The sequence below is a fragment of the Trichosurus vulpecula genome, chromosome 1 (genome assembly GCF_011100635.1).
Source record: "Trichosurus vulpecula isolate mTriVul1 chromosome 1, mTriVul1.pri, whole genome shotgun sequence".
Classification (NCBI taxonomy): domain Eukaryota; kingdom Metazoa; phylum Chordata; class Mammalia; order Diprotodontia; family Phalangeridae; genus Trichosurus; species Trichosurus vulpecula.
In genome coordinates this window covers 29,397,785-29,411,420 of record NC_050573.1, presented here as the reverse complement: position 1 = coordinate 29,411,420, position 13,636 = coordinate 29,397,785, and the positions used below count along the sequence as shown (strand labels likewise).

At 39.4% G+C, this 13,636-nt stretch overlaps 1 protein-coding gene across 1 annotated transcript; it reads left to right on the top strand.

Annotated features, from left to right (window-relative positions):
* The first annotated feature begins 10,122 nt into the window (after window positions 1-10,122).
* On the top strand, window positions 10,123-10,917 carry LOC118828443 (transcription factor BTF3-like). Its single transcript, XM_036735043.1, has one exon. It carries the CDS (start codon window positions 10,229-10,231, stop codon window positions 10,715-10,717), a length of 489 nt encoding a protein of 162 aa, XP_036590938.1. The 5' UTR covers window positions 10,123-10,228; the 3' UTR covers window positions 10,718-10,917.
* The last annotated feature ends 2,719 nt before the right edge of the window (window positions 10,918-13,636 follow it).

Sequence of the window (13,636 nt, the reverse complement as noted above, 5' to 3'; positions counted from 1 at the left end):
TGCATCACCAGAGAGAGGATCTTCATCAATTAGCTCCCCCACACACTAAGATGGGATTATTGCCAAGCCGATGGGGATGAGGTAACATCTCTTAGGTGTTTTTTATTTCAATTTATGCTTTAGTGATTTGGAATAGTTTTTTTCATGGTTAGTCACAATTTGCTTTTCAAAAGCATTCACATACTTTGATCACAGGTATGGGGGGAGTTCATGGTCTCAAATTTTGTTAACTTTCTATGTCTTGGATTATCAGTTTATGTGATGCAAAGAGTAGTTTCCCCACTCTTCTTATTCTAATTACATTGATTTAAGTAGTACAAAAATCTTTTAATTTTATGTAATCGAAATCATCCTTTATCTTTCATCTTTGTGTTTTGTTTGGTTATGTAACCTCTCCCTAATATGTGAAAGGCTCCTCTTTCCATTCCTCCCTATTAAAAAAATAACAACATGACCTTTTATACTTCTACTTTTACCTTTTATATACATCCATTTGGAGTTTATGATGGTATCTGACAGATGTCAGAGGCTGGTCTAAATTTATTTTCATATAAAGAGTTTTCTTCTTCCTTCCTTCCTCCCTTCTTCCTTTTCTTCCTCCCTTTTTTGATTTTTCTTTCTTTATTCCTTCCTCCTTTCCTTCTTTTCCTTGTTTTTTTCTTCCCTCCTTCTTTACCCCTCCTCCTTTTCACCATCTTCCTTCTTTCCTTCCTTCCTCTTTCTTTTTCTTTCTTTCTTTTTTCTTTCTTTTTTTTCCTTCCTTCTTTCTCTTTTTCCTCTTACATCTTCCTTCCTTCCTTCCTTCCTTTCTTTCTTTCCTCCTTTACTTTCTTTCTTTCTTTCTTTCTTTCTTTCTTTCTTTCTTCCTTCCTTCCTTCCTTCCTTCCTTCCTTCCTTCCTTTCTTTCTTCCTTCCTTCCTTTCTTTCTTTCTTCTTCCCTTCTTTCCTTCTATTTTTCCTTTGGACTAGGTCTCTCTAGACCAAAGGCTGTTAGTACAGCAGTTACTCCAGATCTCAATTACTTTTTGGCATGGCAGCTTTGACCTACTCTCTTTCCAACTTTATTCCCCATTCCTGAGGCTGACTGGTGTCCCCTTTACCCCCAAGTTCACCATTTTGTTGTGAGACTTAGTGCAAACACCCTGTCAACTCAGCTCATTGATCTAAGAAATCCTGAGCTCAAGAGGACCACAAGCTTCAGACTCCCAAAGAGGATGAGAAGGAGGAAAAAGAGGAAGAGGAGGAAAGAGGAGGAGGAGGAGGAGGAGAAGAAGAAGAAGAGAAGAAGAAGAAGAAGAAGAAGAAGAAGAAGAAGAAGAAGAAGAAGAAGAAGAAGAAGAAGAAGAAGAAGAAGAAGAAGAAGAAGAAGAAGAAGAAGAAGAAGAAGAAGAAGAAGAAACTTAGACCATAGTAGTGAGGCCCACATGTAAGAAATAAGTTTAACTCACATCACGTGCTCTGGAAGTCCTTCTCTCTGCATAGAGACATCATACAGAACTCTCGTTGTTGTTAATCCTTCATTCTCAAAGAGGATCAGTGACATCATGAGGGTAATGTCTTGACTTACAAGTGAATTGTATTTGAATAAGGCAAGGCTGTGCAAAGTCATGAGCCTCACTCTCTCCTCCAGAGTCATTGGAGTCCAGTGATAAAACAATGGTCCAGATGACTGGCAATGGCCCAGGATGCCTCCACCCAGGAGTTCACGTTCTTTGCTATTTCAAACACTGGGCAATTTGTTTTCTTTTGCTTCTGGATCCTGTATGTCAAATCTCTTCCACTAATTTACTTTTCTATTGTTGGTGTTCTTTTAATTAATACCAAATAGTTTTGATTATTACTCTGTTTACCATAGTTTGAATTCTGGTAAGAGTAAGTGCCTTTGGGGGTCACTAGGTGGTGCCATACTGCATAGAGCACTGGGCCTGGAGTCAGGAAGAATCATATTTCTGAGTTCAAATCCATCCTCAGACATTTACTAGCTGTGTGACCCTAGGCAAGTCACTTATCCCTGTTTGCCTCAGTTTCCTCATCTGCGAAGTGAGCTGGAGGAGGAAGTGGCAAATCGTTCCAATATTGTTGCCAAGAAAACCCCAAATGGGGTCATGAGGAGTTGGATACAATGGAAAATGAGTCAACAACAGCAAAAAGGTCCCTTTAATTCCCTACTTTTTTATGATTTCCCTTGAAATTTGAATCATTTCCTTCTTTTGAATGAACTTTGTAATTATTTTTTCTGGTTCTAGTAAATAACCATTTGGTAGTTGAATTAATGTGATACTAAATCCATAAATTAATTTAAGTACCATCATTATTTTTATTATATTGTTCTGGAACACCCAAGAAAAATTAATGTCCCCAGGTATCTGTCTTCCTTTATTTCTGTAAAGAACATTTATAGTACTATTCGTATAAGTTCCATGCATGCCTTTGAGGTTAACGCCCAAATATTTGAAGTATTTCATAGTTCTATTGAATGGAATCTATCATTTTTTTCCTGGTTTTTAATTTGTACAGTTTAGATTTTGGTGGATTTATTTTGTGTTTGGTTACTTTTAAAATCTCTTAGTTGTTTTAATTCATTTTTTTCGCTGTCTCTGGGTATTTCTGAGCAAAACCATCACGTCACTTACAAACAAAGATAATTGTGTCTCCTTTAATTTCTGTTGCCTTATTGCTACAGCTAGTGTTTCTAGTATTAGGCCAGGTAGTAGCAGGGAGAGGGTTGTTTTTAACTTTATCCCGGTATTTACTAATAGAGTTTCAGTATTTTTCTGTCAAAAAGATGCTAACTCATGGCTTTAGGGTTACAATTTTTATCATAATGAAGAAAGACCAGCTAGGCGACTCAGTGGATAAAGTGTGGGGCCTGGAATCTGGAATACCCGAGTTCAAATCCAGCCTCAGACACTTACTAGCTGTGTGACCGTAGAAAAGTCATTTAATGGCTATCTGCCTCAGGTTCCTTATCTGTAAAATAAAGATGATAATAGGTACCACCTACCTCCCAAGGTTGTGATGAGAACCAAATGAGACAGTAACTATGAAACACTTAGCACAGTGCCTGGAGCATAGTAAGCACTACATAAATGTTAACACATTATTGTTATTAGCTTTGCCTCCACATGCTGCTAGGTTATGCAGTGGAGTCTGGAAGACCTGAGTTCAAATACTGCTTCAGACTATTACTGGTTGTGTGACCCTGGGCAAGTCATTTAATCTTTTCTCAGCCTCAGTTTCCTCATCTGCAAATGAGGCTAATAAAAGTACCTACCTTCCAGGATTGTGGTGAGGATCAATTGAGAGAATGAATTGTAAAGAATTTGGCACAGTACTTGGTACATGGTAAGCACTTAATAAATCTTTCCTTTCCTCCTTCATTCTTTCCTTCCTTCTTTCTCTCCTTCCTTCCTTCCTTTTTTCATTCCTTCTTTTTCTTCCTTCCTTTGTTTCCTTCCTAATTTTCTTCCCTTCCTACTTTCTTTCCCTCATTCTGTCCTTCCTTCCTTCCTCCCTTCCTCCCTTCCTTCCATCCTTCCTTCCTCCCTTCCTCCCTTCCTCCTATCCTCCCTTCCTCCCATCCTTCCTTCTTTCCTTCCTTCCTCCCTTCCTCCCTTTCTCCCTTCCTTCCTTCCTTCCTTCCTCCCTTCCTCCCTTTCTCCCTTCCTTCCTTCCTTCCTTCCTTCCTTCCTCCCTTCCTCCCTTCCTTCCATCCTTCCTTCCTTCCTTCTTCTGCCTTATAATGTCTCCAGCACAAATGAATACATTTCCTATATAGATATTATTGTTGCTATCTCTTATTTATATGAATAATCGTGCTAATCATGTTGCTAATATCGAAGCATCTTGGTATACATCTGAACTGTGCTTGGAAAATTGTTTTTTTAAATTATTGCTATAGACTGCTAAGTTTCTATATTTAAAATGTTTCCATCAATATTTATTAGTGAGACTTATCTGTCATTCTCTTTCAGCATTTTATTACTCCCTGGTTTGAGAAACAGGATCAGATTTGTGTCATAAAAGGAGTCTGTTAAAGTGTCTTCTTTCTCAGTTATTGAGAATAACTTTCATAGTCTAGGTATTAATTACTCTTTCCATGTATGATAGAATTCCATTTTATCTGGAGCAAAGATCTTTGTCCCCCTTTGGTAGCTCATTTATAGCTTACTGGATCTCCCTAAAATTGGATTGTTTAATATATCTGCTTCCTGGTTGGCTAGCTTGGGTATTTGAGACTTTTGTAGCTACTCATTCATTTCCTTTGAATTCTCAGCTTTGCTGAATGATAATTGCATAGAGCAGTTTCTAATAATTATCTTTATTTCTTCTCTGGTCACTGAGAATCTGTTCCACTTATTTTTGATCTAGGCAATTTGATTTTCTTCTCTCTTCCCAAACCAAGTTAGCTAATGGTTTGTCTAGTCTATAAGTGTTCAAAAACAGCTCTTAACTTTTGTTTAGCCGCATTATTGGTCTTTTTTTTTTAATTTTACTTATTTTTCTTTCATTTTCAAGGTTCTTTTTTCCCCTTGTCCTTGGATAAGGATTGCTTACTTATTTATTTTCCACCTTTTAAAAATTTGCTCAGCTAATTAACCTTTTCCTATTTTGTTAATAAAAGTTTCCTATAAATGCTTAAAATCACAATAATACTTTTAGAGCACCAAAAAGATCTATATTTCTTTCCGAGGACTGCTGTAGTTACATTAGTAAATTTTGGTATATTATTAGTTTGTTATCGTTCTCTTTATCATAGCTATTTATTGATTCTATGATTTGTTCTTTGATCTACTCAGAATGCTACTACTTAATCTCCATTTAGGTTGGTATCTTTTTTTCATATATCCATTATTAATTTATTTTTCTTTACTAAATAACATTAAATTTATTAAAATTAAATTACAAAGAAAATATTTAATACTTCTGCATTTTAACATTTATTATTAAACTACTAATAAATTAGTCATAATGTTTTAATCGTTAATATATTATTTGTACAATCAACAATAGATATTAATAAATAAAATGTTAGTGTTTATTAGTAGCATATTATATTTTATTTATTTTTTCTGCGTTCCCTAGAACTTGGTCAATTTCATAATGCTCAGACATTCACGTGTATAATTTTATATGCCACTTTATGTCACCAAAAGTTTTGCAGATCTTTTTTTCCAAAATTTCTTTGGCTCCATATTATCTTCATTTTGTTTTCTTTGTGTTAGATTTGTCTAACTCTAAGAGAGAAACATTAAAATCTTCTGTAGTTATTGTTGATCCTATGTATATCTTTTTGCAATTTGGTTAATGCTTCTTTTCAATACCTTAAGATATTATGCTATTTGTTCTATACTAATACCATATTGTGGGAAAAGCAGTGTCCAGGATCAGAGAGGTGACAGTCCTGCTGTGCTATGCTCTGCCCAAATCACATCTGAAGACACATAAGACCAAAAAGAAAACTCAAAAAGACCTTGTGATAATGAAACTTTAATAACAAGGTGATCCTGGTCCAGGAAGTTGAGGCCTGGGACACATGGAGGTTTTGTTATAGAGTGTTCCCCCAAGAACAACAGCTCCCTAAGTATGTAAAGATAAGTGAAAGGCTTGATATTCCCTCCATTTTCATCCAAGGTCTTATAGTGGAGGACTTTCTAGTGTCTATACTTCTTATATCATATGTATTGGGGTGTATGGGGTGTTCAGAGAAGCTTAGTACTTCTGGAGTGAGGGCTTGCTGAGTGCTTTTCGAGGCTGCTCATCCACCTTTGGTGTCTACTTGGCACTCAATTCTCACCTGTGGCTCCAAGAAATTTTGGCATGCATACTGGCAACACCCTAGGAAACTGTTTCAGCAGACAGGCTAAACCAGGTCGAAGGTAACAAAGAAGCCTCCAACTCATCAGTGAGTTAGTAGAGTGACTAACCCTAGCATGTGAATACTTCCCAGACAGGTTAGGTGGATAAGAACAATTTGCTGCAATGGCCATGAAGGCAGCTGAAACAGGTGTTGTGGAGCTCTTAGAGCTTGGTCAGATATCGAAGATGCCAAGGTCATCCACTGCATCCCAAGTCATCACCAGTCATCTTGACTTTGTTTTGCCATTGGACTTTGATGACTCTGGAAGAGAAAGTGAGGCCAATGACTTCAAACAACTCTGCCTCACTTATATCCAATTTATACCCAAGTCAAAATACATCACCCATGTCATTTTACCATATTTACCCACCTCAAAGTCCTGTGGCAATGGGCAAGTGACAAAGCAGCAGGTACAGATACACTGGGAGTTGTAGTCATGACCATGTACATAGGCACTGTAGGTCATAAGGAGAAATGGTGCATGATTTTTGCTCACAAATGATTGGCCAATCAGTGTAGCCTCTGAGGCTGAAAAGCAACAGAGTATGGACTGATTCTCTACCACTGGGCTAATTTTAGCCTGACAACACCAAGAAAATAGAGGTTCTCCACCAGCGAACACCACAGCATCCATACATGGAACCATCGGTTACAGCAAATGGAAACATTTGGAAGTCAGTGGATAAGTTCACTTACCTTAGCACATATGCTTTCCGGGGATGTCCACATAGATGATGAGTTTGACCAATGCATTGCCAGAACTAGCTCAGTGTTTGGGAGGTATTTAAGCTGACTACTAAACTGAAGATCTACTAAGCCATTCTGCTGACCTTGTTGTTATCTGCCTCTGATACCTGGAGAGTCTACCAGAGCCATGCCAGGCAATCGAATTGCTTCCTTTTGAATGGTCTTATGAAGATTCTGAAGATTTCCTGGCAGGATAAGGTACTGGATGCTAAAGTCCTTTCTTGAACTGAACTGCCAACCATTCAAACTCTGCTGCAGAGAACACAACTCCAAGGGGCTGGCCACATTGTTCAAATGCCAAAAGGTTGCCTAAAAGACTATTCTAAGGAGAATTCACACAAGGCAAGCGCTCACATGGAGGTCGGAACAAGTGGTACAAGGATACTCTCAAGGTCTCTGAAGAACTTTGGAATCAACTGTGAGACATGGAAGACACTGGCACAAGACCAACCAGTATGACATGCCCACATCAAAGAAGCTGTTGTGTACTCTATGAGCAAAGCAGAATTGCAGTAGCTAAAAAAAATGATGCATAAATTTAGAGCCATTTCCATTCCAAATGTTCGCATGGATTATTTGTACCTGAGCTGTGGTAGAGCCTTCTGAGCTTATATTGGTCTGTTCAGCCACAGTTCAGCCACACTGGACCTTGACTCCAACATGGTGATGTCATTTTAGTCCCCTTTGAGCATGAAGGACAACAACCAATACTTCCTATATATCACTCAGCCAAAGTCACTTTCAAGGACAGCCCCAACTACATCAAACAATGTAGATTTTTGTTTTTTTTTTTGTTTTTGTCGTGTGCCTTTTTTATGTAGCCACAAAATTCTCAACATTCATAGAGATCATTATACAGTGGTTCTTATTTTAGTGTCCATGAACTTTAAAAAAAATATTGGATAGCTTTATTTAAATATCTCTAGTATCCTTTGTAACCCAATATAATTTACTGTATTCATTTAAAAACATGATTCTGGAAATGGGTCTATAGGTTTCACGAGTCTGCCTAAGAGGATCTAGGTCACAAACAAAAATTAAGAAGTGCTAATGTAGGAAAAGAAAATCTCTGAACTTTTCTCCTCTGTTTCCTCCCCCCTCCCACCACCACCATGATTAAACTTCTAACAGAAATAGTGGTGACTGTCATAGTTTATAACAAAAATACGCAAAGCAGAAATCCATTTTTTGAACAACAAAAAACCCAAGAAGGAAAGGGAAAATAAGGGAAGTGTGTGTGTATTGGGGGTGGGGAAGGAACTCCATGTGTCTCACATATGTGTATGTACCAGCATGTCATTTGGGGAGATACATGTGCATGAAAGAATGGAAGTGCATGTGGGGATAGCTACTCCATCAGCTACCGTGTACACAGCTGTTTGGCTGAGTTCATCTGAATTGGGAGAAGATTGACATTCACCTGGCTCACGGTGCTTTAGGCACAATGCCACCAGGAGTCAGGAGTAAGGCTTTATTTTTTTAAATAATTCAACCATTGCTTTCGTTAATATAGAACAATCCCTGTGAGGAATTCCTCCTACCTCTAACTGCTCTTCCTCAGATTCTGAGAACAGAGATTCTTTACCTGGAGTCTGTCTTGGGTTTTTTTAAAAATATTTTTATTTAAGTAAGTATTTTTAAAATCTTGACAACAATATTTCCCTGGGCAGTGCAGTAGATAGAACACTGCACTTAAAGTCAGGATAAACTGAGTTCAAATCCTACCTCAGACACTTACCAGTTGTGAGGCCCCGGGTAAGAGCTTTGACTTTGGCTTGGCTTTGACGTCCTCATCTGGACTTCCCAATGTTGTTGCGAGCATCAAATGACATAATATATATAAAGTGCTTTGCATATCTTAAAGCAATATATAAATATAAGTTGCTATTATCAGGATTATTAGTGACATATGTCCTTAGTAATTCCATGTATTTTATTTTATCCATTTAAAAACATTATTATCAACCAAGTGGTACAGAGAAAAGATCGTTGACTCTGGCCTTTGAAGACTTGAGTTTGAAGGTCCATAAGTTTTACCAGATTGCCAAAGGTCACCATGACACTAAAAAGGTTAAGAAACCTTGCCTTAGAAAGCTGCCTGGGCTATTGAGAGGTTGACCTCAAGGTCAACTAGTATGTGTCAGAGGTCAGTCTTGAACCCAGATCGTCTTGACTCCAAGACCAACTCTCTCTCGATATCCTAAGCTACCTTTGGTGCCTCACCTATCACCTTTGTAAAGACATTCAGAATGTTAGGATTGGAAAATATCACAGGGATCATATGATCTGACTACTAATAATTTATAAATGGGGGAACTGAGACCAAGAAGGGTTGAGTGACTTACCTAAGGTTACACTGCTAATTATCGTGAGAGGAGAATCTAGAATACATGTCTCCAGATTCCCAATCAGTTTTACACCCCACATATTTATTAAGCTCCAAATAGGTGCCAAACACTGAGCCAGATGCTGATAATACAAAGATGAAAATAAGAGTGGCCTTTGACCTGCAGGAGGTTATAATCTAATGGAGACATAATGTGTAGGTAGACAGGGAGGCACAAAGAACTCAATCTGAGGAGAAAAAAGCTGTAAGACCTGGGAGGAATTGTTCTTTCCATTAGATTCCCTTGCCTGGGTCAATGATAGTTCACAAAGTCATCAATGAGCCATTATCTAAATGACTGGGGTCCCCAACCCTTGATATGAGAAATGGGGTTTGGGAAAGAGATCTTCCTACCAAAGATTCCAATAAGCTAGAATTTGAAGGAGGTTCCAAGATGTCGAAAGTCAATAGGCTTAAGGCAGGGGTGGGGAACCTGTGACCTTGAATCCACATGTGGCCCTCTAGGTCCTCAAGTGTGGCTCTTTGACTGAATCCAAACTTCACAGAGCAAATTTATCTGGCTTAAGGGATCCAAGAAATCAACAAGCAGTGGTTTGGGGATGCATGAATAGAAACACGTCTTCTGAGAAAGATATGATGCTTAGGGTAACAAGGGCCCTGATTTTATGGACCATACTTTCCCATGACTAACCACTATTCTTTTCAAGAAATGGCAATAAGTAAAGTACTGCTGTACTATTTCTCTCCCATGAATCATAGACAGTGGAAGGAGAACTAGACACTGGAATCTGAGAATGTGGGCTTGAATCTGACCTCGAATGCCCACTACTCTTATGATCCTGGGCAAGTCATTTAACCTTCAGGGCTTCAGTTGCTCTATAAAATTAAGAGATTGGATCAGATGTCCTCTGAGGTGCCTTCTAGTTCTACATAAATGATTGTATGATTCTATGAAATGACAGCTAGGTGGCACAGTGGATAGAGAGCCGGGCTTGGACTCAGGAAGAATAATCTTCTTGAGTTCAAATCTGGCCCCAAACACTAGCTGTGTGACCCTGAGCAAGTCAGTTAACTCTGTTTGCCTCAGTTCTTCATCTGTAAAATGAGCTGGAGTAGTAAATGTCAAACCACACCATTATCTTTGCTAAGAAAATCCCAAATGGGGCTGCCATCTTGCTACCCCGCGTGTGTTCCCCTGTCTCTGGCTCTTATACCTGCGACCCTGCTAGTAACTCCCCCGGTCATCTGCGCAGCTCCGTTTCCATTCCGGCAAGATGAAAGAAACGATTATGAACCAAGAGAAACTTGCCAAGCTGCAAGCACAAGTGCGCATTGGTGGGAAAGGAACTGCTCGGAGAAAGAAGAAGGTGATTCATAGAACAGCTACAGCAGATGATAAGAAACTTCAGTTTTCCTTAAAGAAACTAGGAGTAAACAATATCTCTGGTATTGAAGAGGTGAATATGTTTACCAACCAGGGAACAGTGATCCACTTTAATAATCCTAAAGTTCAGGCATCATTGGCAGCAAACACTTTCACTATTACAGGCCATGCTGAGACAAAGCAGCTAACAGAAATGCTCCCCAGCATCTTAAACCAGCTAGGAGCCGACAGTCTAACTAATTTAAGAAGACTGGCAGAGGCTCTGCCCAAACAACCTGTTGATGGAAAAGCACCACTTGCCACTGGGGAGGATGACGATGATGAAGTTCCAGATCTCGTTGAGAATTTTGACGAGGCTTCTAAGAACGAGGCAAACTGAATCGAGAATCATCTTCCGAAAGTTAAAACTTGAAAGTTATATGGAGCTGCTATTTTATATCGTGTGACTGCTTTTTTTCTTTTCCTTTTTTTTCTTTATGTTTATGGATCTAGAGAATTAGATCTCTAATATTTTGAAGCCCATTGGACATTGCAGCTCTTTTCATTTATTGCTTATACACAATTCATTCTTTGCAGACTAACTATAAAAAAGGTTAATAAAATCTTTACCTAGTATAAAAAAAAAGAAAACCCCAAATGGGGTCCCAGAGAGTTAGACAGTACAATGGAATTCTATGAATTGTGGAATATCAGAGTTGCAAAGGACATTAAATGTCAAAGCTGGGAGGGGCCTTAGAACAGGGAAGGTCAGAGCTGAGAGGGGCTTTAGAAAAGGTGTTACAACAATCTGGCTAGCAGCTTCTGTAGGGGTGTAAGATCCACCCACAGCTAGCACCCAGAAAGCTGCCAGCACGCTGGGAAAGCACAGGTTCTTTTGATCTGCTTTAATAAGGAAAGCAAGGTTAAAGGGGTTGACAAGTTTACTTTAATCCAGCATACAGACAGCATTCACTTAGTTCAGGGGAAAAAGCCAGAAACCTGAACTTCAGAACAAATACAAACAAATTACAAGCGTCAACAGACAGACCAAATACAGATTCATTCACTTACTTCAGGGGAAGAGACCAACACCCTGAACTTCAGAACATTCATTTAGTTCAGGGGAAAAAGCCAGCACCCTGAACTTCAGAACAAAATACAAACAAATTACAAATATCAACAGACAGACCCAATACAATTCATAGTTACCAACATCTAGGTTCAGCCCAGGCATTCAGAACAAGGGCTGGCCCAGAGTCACACGCCACCACTGCTGCCTCAAAGAGCTCCAATAGAAAGGGATCTTCAAGCTGTCTTCTCTCCTCTTATAGAGTTTTTGACATCATCAAGCGTCATCTGAATGACCAGAGCCCAGGCTCTGGTGATTGGTTCTTGAGTTGGCCCCTCCCCTTAGGACCCTGGGAGGTTCACATCCACATAGATTAGGTTAACACCCAATAGGGCATGCCTCTGGAGTTAACACCTCCCCTTAGCCAGTCCCATCTTGGGCCCCACCCCAGTCACCAATCCGCACCCACATAGGTTCCACACCTAATAGGGCTCTGGGCCTGGGGCCCAGCACCTAGCAAGGCTCAATGAAACACACTGAGTTACTCAAAGAAAACAAAGGCCATTTTGCTTACCAACACAACAGGGAATGTCAGAGCTGGGAAGGGCCTTAGAACAGGGAATGTCAGGGTTGGGAGGGGTCTTAGGAGAAAGAAATTTAGAAATGGACTAGAACAGAGAATGTGAAAGTTCAAAGGAACTTTAGAACACAAAAGGTCTTAGATACTGGCCAGTCCAGCCTCCTCATTGTACAGACGGAAGAATTGAGAACCAAAGAAATCATTTCAATTGTCCAAAGTTACTTACTCAGATAGTAAGTGGCACTGTTTGAATATCAGAACCTGGAACTATGACTCCCAAGTCAGTGTTCTTTATATTGTACCTCATTGCCTCCTTCTCTTTTTACAGATGAAAAACCTTGAGAAAATGAAGAGAGATTTGCAGAGATGTGCTAGTAGGATTTTTCATTTCACAGATGCCCTTTCCCATGACCAAACTCAGAGACATATCTCTGTAGTTTTCCAAGTGGATGTTAACTCATAGGAAACTTCAAAACTATTTTTGGTCTTCCCTTTCCCCATCCACAGGAGACTCAAATATCTCCAAGCCGGGCTAATCAATCTCGATCAACCAATAAATATTTACTAAGACTCTGCTATATTCCAGGCACTGTGCTAAGGGCTGGGGATACATAAAGAAGCAAAAGATAGTCCCTGCCCTCAAGGAACTTACAATCTAATGGGGAAATCTCTTGGTGTCTCCTGATGTCTCAAATCGAAATTCCCCTTTAATCATGAGAATGTAGAAACAGGATTTCAGAAGCTTTGGGGCCCAAACTATATCCCATTAAGTGGTACACTGGATCTGGAGTGAAAAGACCTGGATTCAGTGGACTCAAATCCAATCTATGACACTGGGTATCTTTGAGCAGTACCCTCAGTCTCCTCAGCTGTAAAATTAGCGTGTTGTCCAAGGGGGCTTCCGAAGTCTCTTCCCATCTCTAGATATGTGATCTTATAGTCCCTCAATATTATCCCTGAGAAGCACTTATTCACTCTTAGTCAGTCCAGAAACATTTATTAAGAACCTACTTCCTCATCTATAAAAGGAACCGGAGAAGAAGGATATGGCAAACCACTCTAGTATACCTGCCAAGAAAAACTCAAATGGGATGGTGAAGAGTCAGACACAACTGAAAATGACTGAACAACAACATGTGCCAGGCACTGTGCTGTTGAGGGTACAAAGAAGGGCAAAAGACAGTCCCTGCTCTCAAGGAGTTTGGTGTCTGATACAGAGGATGGCATGCCAATGACTATGTACAAACAAGCTATATAAAGGATCAATAGCTGATAATCAACAGAGGAAAGCCACTAACATTAGGGAAATTGGAAAAGGCTTCCTGTAAAAATAGATGGTATTTGGGGCAGCTAGGTGGCACAGTGAGTAGACCACCGGTTCTGGAGTCAGGAGGACCTGAGTTCAAATCCAGCCTCAGACACTTGACACACTTACTAGCTGTGTGACCTTGGGCAAGTCACTTAACCCCAATTGTCCTGTCTTCCCCCACTTCAAAAATTTAATAAATAAAAATAGATGGTATTTGTACATTGTTTTAATGTTTGCAAACCACTTCACAAATATTATCTCATTTTATCCACAATGACCCTGAGAGAGAGGTGCTATGATCATTGTCATTTTATAAATGAATGAGGCAGGCAGAGGTTGCCCAGGGTCATACAGCTGGTAA

What these genes read in the sequence shown, in the direction of transcription:
- LOC118828443 (XM_036735043.1), top strand. Translation starts at nt 10,229, where the DNA reads ATGAAAGAAACGATTATGAACCAAGAGAAACTTGCCAAGCTGCAAGCA.